We start from the raw sequence: 21,183 nt of genomic DNA on the forward strand, positions 1-21,183 counted from the left end.
GCAGGCTTCTAGTAAAATGGTGATTCTGAAATGTTCAATTACTGTAAACGAAAGGTTGTTAAAATCTTCAGGGACAGATTTTCTTATCTTGACTTGGGGCATTTCTACAGTAAAAAAAACCTTTTTTTATAAACACACTATACAGAGTGCATTCATAATATATAGCTCATGCTATCTGCTCAGTGACATTTATCAGCAAGCTGGAGATTTTTTTCCTGGATAAACAATCTGCATCAAATTCTCAGTGATGCTGTTAAAAGTGAGATTGTGCAGGCTGCTTAAAGGCCAGCTGGTAACAGGGTCTCAGCTAATCCTGGTAAAACACACACTGGGACCAAAAGTGATAAACAGACAGAAGAAATGAATCTAAAATGTTACCAGATGAGATGAGAAGTGTGAAATCAGGACAATCCGCGGTTTCACTTGAATTTGGTAACAAGACACCAGCAACAAAAGTGTGTCGCACAATTATAATGAAAGGAACTAAATTAAAGAGTCCCTTGTGCAATCAGAGAAAACCAGTGTAGTCACAGGCAGACGGGGGAGCATCTGTGTGCTGAGATACTGAGAAAGCTGTTTGGTTTCTGAGATCTGCTTCTTTTTTTCTTTCTTTTTTTTTTGCAGGATCAGAGGTTATCAGTGTTTTGTTTTGAAAGCTTGATGAGGTTTTCTGCAGCCACTGAAACGCTGGATACCAAAGAGTCCCGGTTCGCACCCTGATTAACCATTGACTGCATGTCGAAACACACCCTAAGCAACAGCGACCAGCGGCAGCTGATGTTTCGATCCAACTTAGCTTGGTCTTATTTTATTTTAGTTTCGACTGCGAAAGCCTCAGCAGGAACAGCACAGCCAATAATAAGTGTAAAAGTATTGATTATAGGTTGTCACCTCATCCAGCTTGGCCTACAATGAATTACGAACGCAGCCAAGACTGTCAGACTCTCAACTCTGCTGCATTAATGTCATGACATTTGGTCTCCTGCTTTAGGGCCAAATATAAGCCAAAGGTCTGTCCACTCCCTACATCTGAAAGCAGAAAATGTAACATGCACAGGAAGCAATAAAATTGGCACAAGAAACAATTCCCAAACTAACGCATATTGAATAGATATATGTATATATACGCAACAATAAAATCCTCAATTCCTCCTTTAAAATCCTTAATGTGTGCCTCTTGCATTCCATGTCTAAATTAGGACCATTTCTCTGAAACCCTGTATGTTTGCTTTTATGTTCATGGGCTTTTAAACTGCAAGGACTAGAGCTTCTAGTAGTTTTATGTGACACTTGAATAAAAACGATGTAAGATGAGGCAACAGAGTGGAAAAATAACCACATATTTGCCTCATATTTAGAGGTAGCTGAGCTCAAAAGCAGAGCTTGAAGGATGATCCTAGGAAATTCAGAAATAAATAAATATAAAAAAACCCAAACATCTATATCAAGCTGTAACTAAACAGCAGACAAGGTCAAAAGGTGTTCAGTTTTACACTGCCTGTGAGTAACCACTAACTAATTCACTGGAGGTTTAGAGATATTTAACTTTTAGTAGGGTAATTACTACATTTCCATGTCCCAATCTATTTGTTCCTTTGGGTGACAATTCATCAGCTGGGATTTAACCATCGATGTGTGGCTGTGCAAATAGCCAGAGGGATGTGATGATGATGACAATGATGATGATGAAGTATTGATTGCACGATTGCCAGCTGGGATTATCGATAATCCGAAATCCACACAGGAAAAAAAAATGCAGATAAAGAACACAAAAAGAAGTGAGATTTATGCTGCAAGCGTGCAAAGGTTTGCACGATTACACGACAACACGGCGCTAAATTTAAGACACCTGTAATACTGGTTAGGATCAAATGTAAGAGCAGAGTTTTAAAGTATGCATGACTGAAGGGATTTGAGCTCATAAAGAGAGATTTACTTTAAAATGCAATAAAAACTTTTTTTTCCCTCCCATGTGTTTTAAAGCCTTGGCGTTAAAAAAGAAAAAAAAAAGTGAATATCATTCAGAGCGTGTAATTGAACTACAAGATGTCAGAGTAAGCATGTGTGTGCGTGGCGGGGAGGGGGGGGATTCATGTATATTACTCTTCTGTTTGACCGCCTGTGCGGCTGAGCCCCGTCATCCGTTGTATTTTTGCTCATCTGTCGTCACTTCTTCCTCTTTCTCGCTGCTGCCTTTCACTGAATCCAGCCGAGAGGCCAAAAGCGAAGAACATCGGAGCAAAAAAGGCAGATAATTATTCTCGACACAATTAGCTTCTTTTTGAATAAATCTACAACGTGACGCTACAGCATTTCAGCAGTGACGCACAAGCAAAGAAATCATACAGTGAATACCACTGCTGACTGTGCTCTGGGGGCAGAAGGTAATTTTTAGCCTGATTACTCTTCTACTATGTCATTACCCTGTGTTTGTGTGTGTGTCATGCTCATTATTTGCTGTGGGTCATCAAAGATGAACATTTGCCACTGAAGTCACCTACCACAGCGGCAAGGTCATGACCCCGTAAGAGGGGGGGAAAAAAAGGAGGCCTGGGTTTGGTCACTCTGAATAGATTTATTGTGCGTAGCATTTATTCTATGCTGTGCCTGCTGTGGTGGCTCAATAACAACTAGAGTGTATTTTAACTCTGCTTATCAAACTAACCTCAGATTATTTTAACAGATTCTTTCTTTCCAATCTGAACAGTTTCTTCCCGGCAGCTCTGTATTCTTTTAGCCACACCGAGTTTGCTCCACTCGCTCGTGTCCTCCATGCAGAGAGCTTTTATAATAAGCTTTGCATTATCTGAAAATACAAACCAAATGTCCGCCGTTTTCTCATAACCTGAGTTTACCACGCAGGTTCGGTTAGAAAAGAGTCTCAGATGCATTGATGGTTGAACAAAGAGACCTGTGATTGCACGCAGTCCTGTACAGCTGACTCATCAGAAGCTCCTTGAGAGCAGTTGTGTTCACTGCCTTTTCTTTGCATTCTTTATTCACTTCCCCACCAAGGTCCTCTCAGTCAAATTAAGGCTCAGGCCCACTGACCGCCTGATGACAAACACACTTCCTTCCTGGATCGCCTCCTTAACCTTAAAAGTGTGCCCTAATGCGGATGAGAGAGAGTGCTGGATGTTGGCTTAGAGAGGCTCTCTAGCTGGAAATAGAAAGTATTTTATTGCGGCATCTATTAGAACAGCTGCATCTGAATGGCTTCAGTACAAAATTGCTTATTTAACTAAAAAATGTGATTCACACATCCATGAGAGTGAATCAAATCTACAAAGGAGTCGTATCAATGTGGAAAAGGAGAATAAACCACCTTCACCAGAATAAACTGACCGACTCTGAGAGAAACTTCTCTGCCCTTGTGAGTCGTGACAAAAACTGTTTTATAATCCACTTGACAGATGGACATTTGTCATGTAAATGCTCCGGTTCTATTTTAAGATTTTCTGCTCTCACCCTTGAGTTAAGTGACATTTACTAGTTTCTGAGATACACCCACTCGTGGCAGGCGCTGAAGGTGGATGACCTTCTGTCGTTTAATATCTGCAGGAGTCCAATGTTCTCATAAAACTGGGGCGTCTGTGGCGAGCACAATAACAAACGAGCACCGGTGCCAGTCTGTTGATGCACTTGCGGCGATACTGAACGTGGAGCCTTCAGTAGGTTTGATTCTCTTCTACTTATTTTTCCAAGGATGTGTGAAACTGTGTATAGTGTAAAACATCAGCCTCTAAAAAACTTAATAATTAACACTGAGCGCCTGCCACCATCGAGGTAAGATTAATATGAAATCAAAGCAGCAGGAATTACTCTAGAGCAGGGGTGGGCAACTCCAGGCCTCGAGGGCCAGTGTCCCTGCAGGTTTTAGATGTGTCCTTGAACCAACACAGCTGATTTAAATGGCTAAATTAGCTCCTCAACATGTCTTGAAGTTCTCCAGAGGCCTGGTAACGAACTAATCATGTGATTCAGGTGTGCTGACCCAAGGTGAGATCTAAAACCTGCAGGACACCGGCCCTCGAGGCCTGGAATTGCCCACCCCTGCTCTAGAGTCACAAAAGGGCTCCTTCATCGTAAATGCTCAGAGAAACCTGCTTCTGAGCCCCCACTGGGTGTTTCCTGCTTCTTCTTCTTCTTTTTTTTTTTTTTTAGTGAGGCAGCCCTCTTTAGATATATTACACTGAAATGCCTGGTGGCATATCTTGTAAGGGAGCCCAAAATCCACAATGATACCCTCTGCTGTGGACATGACTGACCAATCCACTGCCAAACTTGCCAGGTGACCGACTGACTGGGTGGGTGGGTGTGTAGCTGGATGACTGGCTGTTTGGCCACTTGCCTCATGGTCTCTCTCTGACTGATTTATCCACATTTCCTCCAGATTCGCTGTCTTGCTGTCTGTCTGCCTGCATGTGAGTGTGACTGGCAGTGCCATTGATCACCCATGCTCTCTATTGATCATGTCAAGTAATTATAGTGAGGCAGAAAAGCCACCTAACCTAACAGCCACCTAATAATCACTGATGCAATCCACATGTGAGAAATCCTCTTTATCACTGTGTGCATCATTGCTACTGATTGCATAGACAATTAGCTGGGGAGTGGAAAAAGTGCACTGCTCTTCCTAAAACCTTGACAGGGTCCTCAGCACCTTTAGGACTGACCAGCAGCGCGTTTATCAGCGAGAATGCATGGCAGAAAAATGTTGCACAATAACGCACATTCTGTACTGAAGAGTCTCCAGCAGTGCTGCTGCTGCTCCTGATAGTGGCATTAATAATGGATAGGCCTACACTGGTTGCAATATGATTAGCTTATACCAGAGTGGCCTATTTCCCCTGAATGACATGCACAGATAATGCCTGGCTTGCCCCCCTCTCGCCTTATATTAAAAAAAAGAGAGACGAAGAAGATCTCCGCTTGCTCTGATGGTCAGTGGTGGAGCCTGTGTGCGCTCGGCTGCTGCGTAAATCACGTTTTAATCTAATGGAATGTAACGGTGCCTAATTAAAGAAGCTGTGAACATAAGCGGGCCGGATGAGAGAGAGAGAGGTGGTGGGAGGGGGGAGCGTAATGCTGTTTATACAAGCTACCCTTTGTGAGGAAAAAGATGCTGGTCGCTTGATGCATGCATGCAGGCAGGCTGCCTATCTATACAGTAAGCAGTGATGGTATGCTTAACCTACAGTCAAGGTGTTTCTTCTTGGGTCCGCTGACTTCGTGCGTCGTGGCCTTGCAGACGGCTTTGCTGATGGCAGACCCGGTCATGCTGTGCTGTGCGGCGGCGATCCGGTCGGTCAAAGACTGTCCCGACATGTTACGGAGGAGGAGGAGGCGGCGGTGGTGGTGGTGGAGGAGGAGGATGAGGAGGCAGGCGGAGGAGTGATGGTCGAGTCCGGGTGGGGGGAACCGGGGAGGACGATCAAAATGTCTTTAGCGGCAGGGAAGAGGAGGAGGAGGAGGGTAGTGCCCTCTGTGAGAATCGGCCAGAGGAGGGAGAAGAGGAGGAGCAGGTGGTGGTGGTGGAGGACAGCAGCGTACACGGACCAGGATCCGGTGGGAGAATTCATGCGGCGGCCAAATAAAGCGTTAAACGGTCACACATCCAGAGAAGCATCCAAAAATCCAGCGCAGGGCAACAGGGTGGCCCAGCTGCAGAAATAATCAACCTGCTTGTAAAAAAGAAGAAAATCGGTGTAGCCTGTCAGAGCGGCCTGCATCCAAAGCTGGTCAGTGTATTAATATAATCTACAGTATCCCTGAAATAGACGCTGCTGAGGGTGAAATGCCGGCGCAGAGTCCGTGCCAGAGCGCTGAATCACAAAAAAGCAATGTCAGTGATAGAAAGACGGCCGGCGATGATTATGAAATCTATGCGGCATCACCATGACTGAAGACTAATTTTTCAAAGACACGGGCTGTAGCATTGTCCTTTCCCTCCCCTTTTCCTTCTTCACCCGGTATCGCCTCTGAACGTGTGCACAGATCCGACTGCAAGCGCCTCTCTGATTCGCACACAGCACCCCGCGCTGGCTGCATGAAACCTCAGCCGCTGTGATTTTTATCCCCAGTCTTTTTAATCTTCTTTACAAAAGGGTGTATTTCTCTGCTGAGGTTTCCGATAGGCCAATTCTGATTTATTTATTTATTTTGTCAGTCAAACTTGTGTGTAAAATGGCAGCACATGAATCAGGTGACTGAGAAACGAGGGCGATTGGACCACTTCTCGAGTCCGGGGAGGGCATCTTAAAGCAGAAGGCTTTTCAAGGAGAGAAAAGCATCAGCTGGTTTATCACCTTAGTGCATACGGACAGCACAAGAGTGTGATGTGCAAACTCGCGCTGATTATCTGCTGTCCAATGAAATGTAGACACATAGTGAGGAAAAACCACTAATAATAACAACACACAAAAAGATGTTTTATTCCTGTAACACCTCCTATGAAAAGGTGCCTCTGACCCCGTGTGTTTTAGTTTGTGCTTTTAAATCCCAGGAAAACCAGATGGTGACGTTTATTGTAAATAATTCCCCACCAATATTCCACCTCCAGTTTTTAACTTAATACTATGAGGGGGCTTTAAGTAATCGTTTTTGCTTTAATATCTTTTCACCGTTACAGTGAAATGTAGTATCTGGAATGAAACAGTGTTCTCATAATGGTAAAATAACTCACAGGAGGGTATTACTTAAATAGCTTAAAACATATTTCCTTGTGTTATCCAGAAAGCTTTAGAAGATATTCTCTAGACCACAAAATATTCACACTGCTAAAATTTAAACCCTGCAGGAACCTCTGTCCCTGTTTTGTCAATTTATTTTAATTTCTGTGGATTCAAAAATCATTGGTTCAAACTACTGTACATAAGTAAAAGTTGTTTTTATGTGTCACCATCTCCACTTTGCCAGGATCTGGAAGAAGACACAAACTGTCACCCTCAACCAGGAACTAGCAAGCTTACTGTGAGCTGGAAACTTGTGGAACAGCAGTGCCGCAGTCCACAGTGAAGTGTGTTTTACATCACTGGACTGAGAAGGCACCAAGCAAGGCAAGTGCCTGCTCCAAAATTACACCTTCAAGCTCTATTTGAATTTTCAGCTGCTCACATGGACAAATCAAACGTCCTCTGGAAAAAAGTTTGATGGTCAGAGGAGACCAAGGTTGAGCTATTTGGTCACAATGACAAAGAGGTATGTTTGGAGGAGTAAAGGAGGTGAGGATTTCAAACCTAAGAACAATGCACCAGCTGTCAAGCTGGTGGTGGTAGCATAATTCTCTGGGGCTGCTTAGCTGCCAGTGGTACAGGTACACTGCGCAAAGTGGATGGTTTAATGGAGAAGGGGAGCTACCTCCGAATTTTCCAACATGATCACAATGATCAGCTTCAAATTGAGGACAATGATCCCTTCTTGAATGACTTTCCCAAAGCCCCGACCTCACACCAATAGAAAATCTATGGACCAGTCCTGTGCCAGGAAAACAAGCAATTTAAACGAGGTCTGCAAATTCTGTCAAGAAGAGTGGTCAAATATCTCGCCAGAGTTATGCCAGAAGCTCGTTGACGGCTACCAAAAGTGTCTGGTAGAGGATGCTTGCATAATCATTGTACCATGGACAGAACAGGTCAAAGAAATCATTAAAAGTCCCAAATTACCATGACATTCATGCCCATGATTGCTGAATGTAAACGTTTGACTACAGCCGTACAACAAATACACAATCTTAAAGTTAATCTGCTGCTCAGTTATTTACCTTGGTATAAAAAATGCCTAAAATATTGAAACATATTGATCAACATTTCCTTAAAATGCAAAGTAACAACCTCAAATTTTCCCTGCCAACAAACTAGAACCTAAAGATTATTCATTTCAGAATGACATCAAGAGAACAACTGTAAATCCTCAGAAGCATGCAGCTGTAGGAAGAGAAACGTTGCTTTAAAGTAAAGCTAAATGCATTGTATGAATAGCTACAGAATAATTGGATAATTCTTTCAGTATTATTGTTCATTTGAAGGAGTGTTAATTTAAGTGACATGTAGTTGAGGCAAAAATCCTGAATGATCATCATTTAAAACATATGCAGAAGTACATGTCTATATACACATAGTCTGGTCCACAGAGGGTGCAGACAAATGCCTCTATTCTTAAGGGCTTAAGTGCTATTGCACATCAAAGGCAGTGAAGAAAAATATAAAACAAATGCCTAATTTGAAAACATGGACCTTCAAATAACACACAAGACAAGCTCAACAAAAGCGTCTGTGCAGATGTGGAGGAGCACATACCACATTTTTTTATTGGACTGACAAGAAGTTGATTTTAAAGCTGAAGAAAATGTCCCATTTGAACAACAGAGCCAAGAGTTTATGGTGAAAGTTAAGAGTGAAATACTTCAAAAATGAGATTCTTCACTGAAACCACATTTAAAATACAGACAACACATGTAAATTAGCAGCTGACTGAATATCCGTCAGTATATCAGGAAGAGGCAGAGCACTGGAGGACCCGCAGATGTCTTAATTGTTTTATTCTTACAGCTGTTTCTAATTAATGAATTCAGAAACAGTCTTTAGTATCTTATCAGCTAATTGAATGGTCTTTTTAGTGGCCATATCTGCTAAACTGTCTCCCCTCCAGGGTCCCCGATACTTCTCTGTTTGTTCCTGACTGCAAAGGATTCTTGTTTAGTTTCCTCAGCACTGTGCCAGAACAGATTTTCCACTTCATCAGCTCACGATGCAGTGTAGAAGGAAAATATATTCAACGAGATTGGTGCAAAGCAAAAAAAAATCCCACTTAGTGTTATTGTTGGCTAAATTCTTTGTTATGATTGTTATTATTATTATTATTCCTCTAGGCCACCAGTGGGCAATTAATTTTCCCACAGGGGCCACATGATAAACTGCACCCACACCAATAAGATGAGCTGAATTCTGCTCAGTATTAATTTCATATCTCAACAAGCTGATTGGTGTGGCCCTCCATAGCAGTTCCAGCTTCTCATGTGATTCCTGTGGGAAAATTAATTGCCCACCTCTGCTCTGGGCTTATCTCCTCAAATATCTGGGCCTTATCATAGAGGCACTGTTGATGCACCACATCCATTGGCTTGGCAGTGGATATTAGACCAAATGCCCCCATAGGCAATATAAAACATTGAGCTAATTTTGGGGTTGGAAAAATTAAGTCAGTAGGAAAGTATCTTAAACCTGCCTTCTATCTGAAGCCACTAGGTGGCGATAGCTGTTGCAAAGAGATTTCATTCCCATACAGCAGTTATTTCTGAAGCCAAGAGTGTGGCGCTCACATGTGGCCCACCCAATATTAAATGTTCACTCAAATCCATATACAAAAGAGAGTGATGTAGGTTCTTGAAAATCCTATTAAAAAAACATAGCCAACACAGTGTGCTTGCTATAAACTGCTAATGCTACCGAGTCATACGCAAAGAGACTGTATATGACTTCTCGTCCCAGCTGAGTTGAGGTCAGTATTAGTGCTTCAAGCAGCAGAGTTGAACAGTATGAAGCCCCTCCCTGAGTCAGGCTGTTTTCCCAATTCCCAGTCTATATGTTATCCAAAGCTGAGCAGCTGCTTTTATGTATCTCAAGCTCACAATGCAGTATTCATGACGTTGACATTTTTAGTGAGCGGTTAAACACAGATAGAAACGTAGGCCGAGGAAAAGTGCAAATAACGCAAGGAAGATTCATGTTTTCGTGTCTGTGTTCACACTGCAGGCAAAAAAAAAATCAAAGTTTGGAATTATTTTTCATGTTACATCAGCGTCAGAACGAAAGTGCCACAGAGAGCCGTCAGTTCAAATATCAGTGTCACACTGTCGATTCAAAGCAAGTTAAAGAAGCGAGAAAGTGCCAATAATAAAAACTGCATGTACCAACTTTTTTTTTCTTTTTTTTAGTGTTTTGATTTCTAAGATTGTTAAAGTTTGTGTGGAGGGACAAAAAAAATGGATAAAGAAATAAAGTAATAAAAATCACATTTTGATACCCACAGAACTTCAAAGACTTTAAACACTTTTAAGATGTTTTTAAAATCAAATCTATCACTCTGAGACAGAATTTTTCTTAAAGCGGTCCCTGAGTCAAACATTTCTCGTGGCCTTCCCGTCTTGGTCGCCTGTTGATGTCAGACATTACCATTTTGAACACGAGGAGCAGCCAAGATGCTGCTTTGATGTCGTGGCGCATCCGGACAGGATGAGCGAACCAGGTTCTCGCTCTGTCACTAGACTCTCCTCGTTTCTCAGAATGTGCTCTACCAAGCAGCGGGCTGCCTCCTCAATGTTTGTGTTTTCCTGAGTGAGAAAAAAAATAGAAAAAGTAAGACAGCTGTGATGAAATCTTTACAGCCACACCGGTGCAGCGGACACACACAGATTTTAATATCTCAAGAGAAGCTGAATTGATTGCCATGGACGCACATTCATATTAAACTCAGAATGAGTCCTATAGAAGCTGTAATTTTCCTTACTTTTCATATAGTGACAACACATTCAATTCAGTTTTATTTATATAGCACTAAATCACAACAACAGTTGCTTGCAGGTGTTTTGTATTGTAAGGTCAAGACCCTACAATAATTCAGCACTGCCTCCTCCAATCAGAGACATTATCAGAGGAACAGGTGATCTCTAAAAATTATAGAGAATATAGCAATAAAATGCAACATTGCTGCAAATAAGGCTATCTTTATGTTGTGAATTTACCAGCATCAAAAGCGCACAAAGGGGTAAAATATCTCACTCTATTATATTTATATTACCGCTCTGTGCTGCCGTTCACTTCTAATGTGACGGCAGCACATTAAAGCTCTGAAACACCAGCGGTTATTCAGAGTGATGCAGTCAATTAATTGTATTGGTTTAACAGGTATTCTCAGAAATAAATAGCCAACAAATATAAATGTTTACTATTTTGGGTTCTAGTAGCTGCCATCGCAGCAGTTTAAATCAGACATAGCAGCACATCTACGCCCGAGCGTAAACATTCATTTTCTGCATCACCGACTGAATGCCAGCAAAATCCTGTGAGAATGCGACTCGACTTTACAGCTGGGCCTCATTTAGTGGTGTAAGGTACAACTTATAAACCTTTTTCCTTCAGCCCAGAATCTGTACAACGCCTAAAGCGCACTGGAATCAGTGAAAATGTGACGCTTTCAGCTGATTTTAAACTGAAACGCTGCACATAAATTGCTCCTGGCCAGGTTAAGCATTCTCCATAGGTTACTATAGTGATTTAGCCAAGAAAAAAAATTACTATTACCGCATTAATTTAGAGCAGAGCTAGACTCTTTGGGACTAGGAATGCATGCTTGGCAGGGGACTGATGTCATATTATTTGATTTCTAAGTGTGAGCAGCATGTTTCATTGTAGGATGAAGGCAATCAGGACAGCGTTGTGTTGATTTGTGGACCCAAACGCCCCCCACAGCATAACTTTGTATCAGAGCCCCTCACTGAGGGCTTTAACGGTCCAGGCTTTTCCTTTCATTTGTCACACATCTACAGCTCTCTTTCAAACTGCCCACATGTCAGTCACCCTTTATGTACATGAACCTTTGTGTACAGTAACTACATCGCAGCCTTTACCTCACACTCTTGTGTGTAACTCATTGGAAAGGCATTAAATGAGAAGAAAAAGAAGAGTCTAGTTCACACCAGAGTGCTGGAATTCCTCTGTTTGCCTCCCAAGAGGACGGCAAATAAACTTGTCTGACTTTGAATGAAACATTTTTTGAATCGTTTGTTTTTACAGGAAGCTTCTGTTGAAATAACACTGCTCCAGTTTCCCCCCAAATATGCAAATATAACCCGATTTTGGGCCTTGCTTGTATGGCACAGAGTTATCATTTGGGTAGTCAAAGAAAGACCTCTAAGCTTTAACAATTTGCACAGAAATCTTTGGTGTACTCAACGATCTGTCTAAGAAAATCTACAGCTTGTTGCAGAGATTGCATCAAAAGCCACGTGGGTCTCCTCTCTCACACCTTTGCAGAAGTCTCAAACCATCCGACGAAGCCGTTCTCCCTACAAAAGACGTCGAGTTTGGGCTGCTGGGAAACCAGCTGGTCTGACTTGTTGGCCAAGAGTACAGCTGGAACTGGCCTCCCATGGTTCAGTGTCACCTTTGGACAGAAGAAAGTTGAGCTGGATCACATTATTTTTTAAATAAATTGTTAAATGGCCCTGTCTTACCTTAAAGCACACAAACAGAAAAATATCAGTGTGCCCTGTAGTCTCTCTGTAAAGACATTTTATCACAAAAGCAAACCAATAACAAAGTATTACTGACAACTATACGAGCTGAAGAGACTAGAGTGCTAATTTTCGCTTGTTCTCATCATGGAGTGGTTTTTGTCTGCTTTAAAGTGTCAGGAAGCTTTTTCAGAGGTGCGTGTTCACCCTCTGAAATCCTCTCACATCTTTTATGATGTCTCTGTCCAAAAATGCTCCCCTTTACGCGCTTTTCATGCAACAGTCTGCAAAAAATAAGTTGTACATTTTATTTCCCTTTCAAGTTCTGCTTCTTCATTTTCTGCCATTTCATGCACATCAAAGTGCAAGGTTTTTCAAAAGCCCGTGGCATTAATCTACATTTGAACAATGACTGATAATTTTCCACATATACAAAAGGAGATCATAAATGTGCATGACTACTCCCATAAAAAAAAGCAAAAACCTGATTTAAATTTGCCCAAAATCGTCTTTCAGATCATCTGCTGAGTCGCCTCTGCTCTGCTTTGTTCGCTCCTCTGTTGTATAAAAATGAGGACCCTTCAACCTGAATATCAACCAAGAGCACGATTGTGATCTGTTGGGCTTTTTTTCCCAACTTTCACTGCACTAATGCAACTATAGCTCCCAATGCAAGATCCCAAAAACAACACTAGAAGTGATGCAGTGGTAAAAAGGAGAAAACATGTGGGTAAATGTAGCAACCTGAGGTTTTTGCCTTTTATGGGAAATGCTGCTGGATCCCTGTGAGAAGGAGAAAAAACACTGAAATACTGCAAAGAAAATAACAGAGGTTTTGAGTCAGTGGGGTGCTGTGATAGACTGGCAAGCTGTGCAGGGTGCACTCTGCCCTTCATCCAGTGACAGCTGGGATAGGCTCCAGCCCCTCCGTGACCCCGAACTGCATAAACATTTAAGAAAACAGATGAATGGAGGGGCCAAAAACTCTTTCTCTCTCTTTAGTTGCGATCAGTCACCAACCATCCATCCATCCATTTGCTTCCGCTTATCCTTTTCAGGGTCATGGGGGTGCTAGAGCCTATCCCTGCTGTCATAGGGCGAGAGGCGAGGTACACCCTGGACAGGTCGCCAGTCTGTCGCAGGGCTAACACACAGAGACAAACAACCATTCGCATTCACTCGCACATTCACACCTATGGGCAATTTAGATTTTTCAATTAACCTATCCACACAAAGTGCATGTCTTTGGACTGTGGGCAGAAGCCGGAGTACCCAGAGAGAACCCACGCAAATACAGGGAGAACATGCAAACTCCACTCAAAAAGACCCCGACCCGATGGTGGAATTGAACTCAGGCAACAGCACTAACCACCATGCGATCAGTCACGTGTGGGTAAAAAAAAAAAGACAGAGAGAATGACGGTGAAGCCAGAAAAGCCCAGCTTTATGCTTCTGCAGGTTCAGCCATCTGACCTTGGAGTCTAGGTCATCCTTCCACTTCAGCACGGCGTCGAACGTGGAGGCCCTCGTCACGTCAAACACCACCAGTGCTCCCACCGCCTCCCGGTAATAGACACGAGTCATGTTCCCATACCGCTCCTGTCCTAGGATGAGACACCATCAATCAGACACACACACATACAAAGACTGCTTTCAAGTCCATCAAATTAAATCAAGTCACGTCATGGTTTATGAGTGCCAGTTATGGAGCTCTGTGTGTGTGTTTAGTCTCCAGCAACTGCCATCATGTGCCTGATATTATGAGCATGGGATCTACATTCCTCAACCAGGCACCAAACGGCAGGGAGTGACCCAGGCATCCAACACACACACACACACACACACACACACACACACACACACACACACACACACACACACACACACACACACACACAAACACACTTACTGGGTGGAAAATCTGCTTTTCTTTTCTTTGTTTTTCTTCTGCCTTTCACTTCTTAAATAAAAAAAAGTGCTATCCTCTTATTTATGACACTACAAAAAGACTTGAGTTAGATTAAGATGAAGATATTTATGTTCTAACTCTCCTCTAAATATCCTCTCAAGTGAATTTGCAAAGCGCCTTTCCTTCCAGAAGCAGCTTTCACGGCTGCTGATGGTGAAACAAATGGTTCTTGTTCCCAAAAACCCCAACACACACACACACACACACACACACACACACTCACTCACTCACAAACACCGTTGTATCACCTGATATATATAAGCCTTAAACCAGTGGGTCGTTAAAGTTTGACAGACCTGCAATATCCCACAGCTGTAGCCGGATCACAGTGTTACTGTCCCACTGCAACACCTTCAGGGCGAAGTCCACCCCAATGGTGGCTCGGTAGTGCTGGGAGAAGATCTGATGCACATACCGCTTGATTATGGACGTCTTCCCTACTCCTAAGTCTCCGATGACCAGGACTTTGAAAAGAAGCTCCTGCTGCATGGCTGCAGGCTCGGTGATATTATGAAAACTTTCCGAAGGATGCTGAGACACATCAAAACCACAGAGCAGCTACAGTAAAGGCATTTCCTTCCGTCCTGCTGCGAACCGAAATATTATCACGTGATCTTCTATCGTCGAGAAGCGGTCGCACTCGTCTGCAATCACCGGAGTCCAACAGTCTAAATAAAATAAGGACAGCGTGAGTTCGCTTACTTCAGAGCAAACTGCAAACTTCAGCAGAAAACTCATGGTGCGTTCACACACTCCTCGTAAACATAAGCTTCATTTTAAATTCCGTCTGATGTCTTTAAAATATTCGAATAAAGCGACTCTGCAAATAACAAATTAATATCTGTCATTTAAATGTCAGAAAGTTGTGTAAAATGGATCAATGACGTCTTTGGATGTTTTCAATTAGAAAAAAATGATCGATTTAAGCTGAAGTTCGCAAATATTAGATTGTTTTACTATTTAAAAAGCAGCAATAAATGTTTTCATGACTAAATCATTTCTGTAGCCCTACATCGTGATTGCACGGAGTGTCCATCATGGCTAAAGTCAGACAGCACCGTTATTGTAATGGACCCGAAAACCAAATGCAAATCAAAGAATCCAAACTTGATTTCAGGCTAATGTGTTGGACTTTACTTCTGAACTGAATGGAGTTTTCAATATCAATGAATAAGATCAAATAAAACGTGCAAATGCGCTTTAGTCTTTACCTAAGAACGATCAGTGCTCCATGCTGAGAAAGAGCACTGCAGGTGCCATTTTTGTTTTGTGAGTGTTGATATGAGAAGTACAGAAGGAGTTGGAATGTGGTACTTCATGATGAAGTCAGGGATAACAGAGGTATGTGAGGGTGGTGCAGGTCATGTATGAGGAGAGTGGTGGTGGACTGGTGGGAAAGTCAGATGGGTTCAGGGTGGGGGTGGACTATGATGTTTTGCAGACAACATTGTAATCTGTAGTGAGAGTAGGAAGAGGGTGGAAGCGAGGCTGGAGAGGTGGAGGTGTGCTCTGGAGAGAAGAGGAGGCAAAGTTAAGGAGGCAATTTTTGGACATGTGCAGAAGAGTAATAGTGGTTATACTGCATATACTTATTTTTAGTGTACTGAAATGCAGTTTAACAAAAGAAAATACATTTTCTTTATAGAAGTACATAGTAGGTTAAAATGAAAATACTCCAGCAAATATTGTACTTATAGTACAAGAGCAAATAGAATAAGTTTAGTTGTTTTCCACTGGCTGATCATTCGCTGTCACCCTGGAGGTCTAGGGGAAAAAAATTATAAATATATTTTTGTAAGTAGTAAGTACTGATATGAAACAATCTCATGTGTGTTCGTTTCTTATTTACCGTTTTTTTTTCTTCCGTATAGCACGTGAATGCATCGCCCCGGGAATCTGCTGCTGCGCTGCTGTGCGCGCCATTACGGTAATGGTACTGATGAGGGCGAGGAAGAGACGTGAGTGCGATGCTGCTGCTGTGTTCTGCTGCCATTTCATCAGCGGATCATCGCGGAAATATCAACAGCCCCGCTGTAATGAGCCAGCAGATCGGATCACCTGTCGGGCCAAACACCGCTCACCCCGTTTTCACCCTTTAAACCGGCTCACAAAGCGATGCTGCACCGGAGGCCCTGCTAATGCTCTGTATGTTACCGCCTGGGGTTTTCTGTAAGCAACAACAGAACCAGTGCTAGATTAGGGGTCATTTTTTTCTTCTTTTTTGGAAACATAATCATCAATATGGGGTTTCTTTTTTTCAAGTACTGAGCTCTGAAATTGAGGTAGGTCACACTTTATTAGTTGTTTAATTTAATTGTTGTCCAGAAAAATAATTAACTAAGTAGAGAATGCTCATTGAGCTAAGAGGGTTGGGCCTTGTGATCAAAACAAAAAAAATTAAATAAAGAACCATATAGTTTGTTGCATCATTAGTAGCACAGGACGCCTTCTTCCTATCTATGGTGATTTTTAAGCAACTATATTAAACCTGAATTCTGGCTTTATTCAAGGCCTCATTGTGTGTTATTGCTCTATAACAACCACTCTGCTATCCACATGGGGGCTGACTACGCCACTGTTTATTGAGTTGGAGAGGAGTGGCCTCCCCCTCCCTCTTTCAAATTAGATCACCCATCTGTAAATCACATGGCCACTGCTGAGACGCTATGAGCCTATTATTCCCATGTTTAGAGGAAAGCCATAATCCCAAAAAATATCCTTCTAGTCAGCACAATCTCTGGATTAAATGTAATGTTTGATCTGTTTAAACTCATTTAAGCAGATCTTCTTTTTCTGAAAAAGACGGAGGGGCTTGTGGAAGCTTTAAAGTCTGATGTTTAATCTACAGCTGTTTCCATCCCCTTTGAAGGATCCAAATTTGAAGACATGAACAGCAGGATTTTAATTGATGTTTTAGATTTTATATTTACAAAAATCCTTCCATTAGATGATGTAAAATATTTGGTTTTGTGAGGAGAGGATTCTCATTTCATCTTTTTAAGAGTCTCGTTTTAGTCTCAGTATTGGGCTTACTGTGGGTGACCCTGACTAAGTGAGTGGGGTTTTTTTGTCTTGCAGAACTTATTTCAATGAGAAATGGAGACTATATGGCTTTACCAGTTTCGTCTGATAGTCATCGGAGACTCCACAGTCGGCAAGTCATGCCTGATCCGGAGGTTCACTGAGGGCCGCTTCGCACAGGTGTCAGACCCGACCGTCGGGGTGGACTTCTTCTCCCGTCTTGTGGAGATCGAGCCGGGGAAAAGAATCAAACTTCAGATCTGGGACACGGCAGGACAGGAGAGGTTCAGGTAAAGACAGACTCCTGATTTCTTTCTCATGTGTCCACAAAAACTAGATTTTGGACTATAAACAAGACTCTCCTCATACTTCAAAAGCACACACTACACATGCTTCCGTCAGATGGGCATTAAAGCTCAGTTAGGCCACGTTAAGATGACATGTTTTGACATTTTCCTTCATTAACATTACTGCATGAGTTCTCTGTCCATCTGCTGTTAACACTAAACTAAAAGTTTGTTAGGTGAAAACTATCTCAACCAGATGGGTAATTAAGCTGTTTAACCTCATTTGAAAATTAAAGTTTATATTTGTGATCATTTTAATATCTTAATAAGAGTCAGAGAGAGGATAGGGAAGCCACAAACTTTGCTCTTTTGGTTGGATTGGATCACAGTGGGGGGGGGGGGACTTTCAGCTGCTCCTTTATTTCCCAAAGGGGTCGCCGCAGCAGATGGATCCGCATGTTTTATTTGGCACAAATCTTATGCCGGTTGCCCCTCCTGATGCAACACTTCCATTAATCCAGCTCAGGACTGGCACAGGCAGTACACCAGCTTGTGTTTCCCTGAGGCTGGTTTGGGTCTTTTGCTGGTCTCGAAATAAAAATAATCTACTTTTGGCAGCTCCCTTATTCAAAAAGTGGTCGCCACAGCGGGTAGCTCTGCATGTTTGGAAAGAAAAATAATAATTAAAAAACAAACAAACAAACAAACAAACAAAAACCAAACAAACCAAAAACCCAGAATATCTCCAGTCTAATCCTTTACTGGGTTCAGAATTCACATTTTTAATGATTTGGCAATCATGGGAAAAAAAACAATTCATGAAGTCATGACTATGTTTTTTTTAAAGGGGTCACTTTTAAATATGTAAATTAAATGATATAAAATATTAAAACTTGCAGCCAAATGAAAACAGTCCACAAAATACAAATAAAATATTAAAAAGTAGATTTTTTTCAACCTGATGCTAATCACATGTTGAAGAAGCTGGAAAGAGTTGTATATAACAGTATGGCCTACCTTCCCAGCTGCCAGCTTTTTGATTCATGCTGATATTGTGTAAACATGGAAATCAGAGTGTATTTTTAAAAGAAAACATTAAAAAAAAAATGGGGGAAATAATTAGTTGATCCCCTGCTGAATTTGTGAGTTTTTTCACTTACAAAGAAATGAACAGTCTCTAATTTTTATTGTAGTTTTTAATGTCGAGACACAGAATATCAATACAAAATCCAGATAAAACACATTCAATGAATGTTATATAATTGGTTTGCATGTCGCTGAACTGTGTCATGATGGACTGACCTTTTGCAGCCTCACAAAAATTTGCTTTAGAAGTCACGTTTACAGGCCCGTGCTAAGTTTGCCGGTGAACAAATGATTGAGAGAAGGCTTAGGAGAAAGTGATGTGATCAGGTGGTCTTTGGCATCAACGTTACCCTTCGTGTTTGGATGAAGAGAGATGTTGAGTATGATTCAAAGAATACCATCCCCACTAGCAAGCACAGAGGTGGAAACATTTTTCTGCTAAGGGTACAGGACAACGTCACTGATTTAAAGACCAGAATCTTGGATGAGAACCTCCTTCTCTCAGCCAAAACACCAAAGATGGGTCATGGATGGGTCTTCCGCCATGACAGTGACCAAATGTGTCAGAAATAAGGACGGACAGAGGTTCACCTGTATTCATCTGCAAAAGAAAGAAAAGAACAAAAAATCGGTACAAATTGTATAACGGTAGTTTTTTTTTTTTTTTAGCAAAAACTACTCAAACAGATGCAACTTGTTCATTTGTAGGGGACCCTTTTTTTCCACTGTGGGTGTGGTCTTCTGCCAGGTATTCACGTCTGCATTCCTGCACACCTCTTTCTGTGCAGGTCAATCACCAGAGCCTACTACCGCAACTCAGTGGGTGGCCTCTTGCTCTTTGACATCACAAACCGCCGCTCCTTTCAAAACGTCCACAACTGGCTGGAGGAGGCGCAGAGCCACGTCCAGCCGCACAGCATCATCTTCCTGCTGGTCGGCCACAAGTGTGACCTGGAAGCCCAGCGTCAGGTGACTCAGCAGGAGGCGGAGAAGCTGGCGGGGGCCTACGGGATGCGCTATGTGGAGACCTCTGCACGGGAGGCCATCAATGTGGAGAAGGTGTAGTTTTTGTTTGTTTTTATTCCATATGTAGTTCATCTTTTTTTTTAATTGAAAAAGTGGGATATTATAAGAAAGGTTCTGCTTTGCAACAATAATATGGGTGGTATAAATAACTACAGGAGCACGAAGAAGACTGTCTCTCTCTGCCGTCTGCATGCAGGGTGTCTAAAACAAAAAGAGGTACTTTTATTAAAAGTAAGCAGTGATGGTGAAATAAGTGACAACAATTTGAAATATTCAATGCAAAACTCCTCATGAAAATGTTGGTTCTCTTAGACTTAAAGATGCATAATCCTAATATGCTATAAGCAGCATATATTGACATTTTTGCAGTTATTTTAAGAATTAATGATCAGAATAAAACATAATCTCTGTTGCTGAGCCTGCTCGTGATTCTTCCTCCAGGCGTTTGTGGATCTGACGAAGGACATCTTTGAGCTGGTGCGCAACGGGGACATCAAGATCCAGGACGGCTGGGAGGGCGTCAAGAGCGGATTTGTTCCCAACACCGTCCACTCCTCTGAGGAGGTCACCAAGAGCAGCCGGCAGTGCTACTGCTGATTCGGCTGCAGCACGTTAGGGTGAGAGGTGGTAATACTTCAGTGGACTCCATATGTACAAGATCTTTTTTGCCATGGCTGCTCTCAGGCCAGTTTTAGGGGACTTTAATGTTTCCCCTGCTCAGTTACATACTTATTCATATAGACGTTATTTTAACATTCAATTGCCTGTTTAAGGCTCAAACTTGGGGCACTTTGTTGATGTTCCCAACAGGTGTAGAAGCACAAGAAGCATCCTGCCACTTCATCTTTCTGTGTGCATGCGTGTAACTCTAGTCATCCTGCTGTCTTTGCAGCTGCTACTGACACTTAAGCTTTACTCCACCTTTGGCCTTTCCTGATGTGTACAGTTATACTCCAGTGGCCAGTTCCGTTTCTCTAGCTGCACATGTATAAAAGACTATCAGTGTAGTGTATTTATACTCTTGTGTGACTTTAATTTGATGAATCAGCGATGCCACGACTGAGCCACGCCTCTTCCTTTTTTCTGGAAATGCCTCTGAATATACCGCAGCCCGTTGTGGACTATATTCGGCTGGAGAGAGGAGGCAGAAAGAGGCAGCAGCCTCGCCGACTGATTGTACGCCTGCACTACAAATCTGAGTGGCTTAACGCATAAAGAAGGTGGAGGTCGGTGAACTCCAAGCGAACCAAAGTTTCAGATGTCTCGTTTGTTCACCTGAACGCGGAGGAACGAGTTTGCACTGTGAAAATGATTAATGGTACATTTGTTCTTTGCTGGAAGAAAAACGTTACTGTAGCTGCTTATTTTAGCCTTGACGACTTGATCGATATGGCAAGTTCTCAGTTCACGTTTACTGCTCCGTGTTGGGTTACTGGTGAGAACAGGTGAGAAACTGTCCAAAAGCCTTTTGTATAGATCCCCATAGTGTTCAATTTGAAATAAATATAAAGTCACAGTAAAAAGAAAGTGAAGCTTCCTTTCATTTCTAAGGTTTTGTGTGT

General features: G+C 42.2%; 3 protein-coding genes across 3 annotated transcripts in view; 1 reads left to right on the forward strand and 2 right to left on the reverse strand.

The window, feature by feature from the left end:
* The window catches only part of LOC146624452 (phosphatidylinositol-binding clathrin assembly protein-like), a 46,317-nt gene extending 40,989 nt beyond the window's left edge, over positions 1–5,328 (reverse strand). Inside the window, exon 1 of the mRNA XM_085363447.1 lies at positions 5,199–5,328. Within this exon, the coding sequence (XP_085219573.1) occupies positions 5,199–5,328 (130 nt within the window). The remainder of the gene's footprint in view (positions 1–5,198) is intronic.
* A 4,840-nt stretch (positions 5,329–10,168) lies between these two features.
* Positions 10,169–14,690, reverse strand: rab38c (RAB38c, member of RAS oncogene family). Its single transcript, XM_085363937.1, has 4 exons — positions 14,498–14,690; positions 13,706–13,836; positions 12,025–12,162; positions 10,169–10,330 (listed from the first exon to the last, which is right to left on the reverse strand). The coding sequence occupies exons 1-4, from the start codon at positions 14,688–14,690 to the stop codon at positions 10,169–10,171; spliced, it is 624 nt and encodes a 207-aa protein (XP_085220063.1).
* Positions 14,691–17,297: 2,607 nt separating this feature from the next.
* LOC146624455 (ras-related protein Rab-39B-like) lies at positions 17,298–20,218 on the forward strand. Its single transcript, XM_085363938.1, has 3 exons — positions 17,298–17,512; positions 19,384–19,654; positions 20,063–20,218. The coding sequence occupies exons 1-3, from the start codon at positions 17,298–17,300 to the stop codon at positions 20,216–20,218; spliced, it is 642 nt and encodes a 213-aa protein (XP_085220064.1).
* Positions 20,219–21,183: the final 965 nt, after the last annotated feature.

This window comes from Diplotaxodon limnothrissa, linkage group LG10 (assembly GCF_057381915.1).
Source record: "Diplotaxodon limnothrissa isolate DT_005_m linkage group LG10, D_limnothrissa_male_GT1.1, whole genome shotgun sequence".
Classification (NCBI taxonomy): Eukaryota; Metazoa; Chordata; class Actinopteri; order Cichliformes; family Cichlidae; genus Diplotaxodon; species Diplotaxodon limnothrissa.

Coding starts and splice junctions, on each gene's coding strand:
- rab38c (XM_085363937.1), bottom strand. CDS start 14,690: ATGCAGCAGGAGCTTCTTTTCAAAGTCCTGGTCATCGGAGACTTAGGA. Junction 12,163..13,705: donor AGGATGACCTAGACTCCAAG/GTCAGATGGCTG, acceptor TTCTGTCCAAAG/GTGACACTGAACCATGGGAG. Junction 10,331..12,024: donor GGTTTGAGACTTCTGCAAAG/GTGTGAGAGAGG, acceptor TTTCTCACTCAG/GAAAACACAAACATTGAGGA.
- LOC146624455 (XM_085363938.1), top strand. CDS start 17,298: ATGGAGACTATATGGCTTTACCAGTTTCGTCTGATAGTCATCGGAGAC. Junction 17,513..19,383: donor GCAGGACAGGAGAGGTTCAG/GTAAAGACAGAC, acceptor CTTTCTGTGCAG/GTCAATCACCAGAGCCTACT. Junction 19,655..20,062: donor AGGCCATCAATGTGGAGAAG/GTGTAGTTTTTG, acceptor TTCTTCCTCCAG/GCGTTTGTGGATCTGACGAA.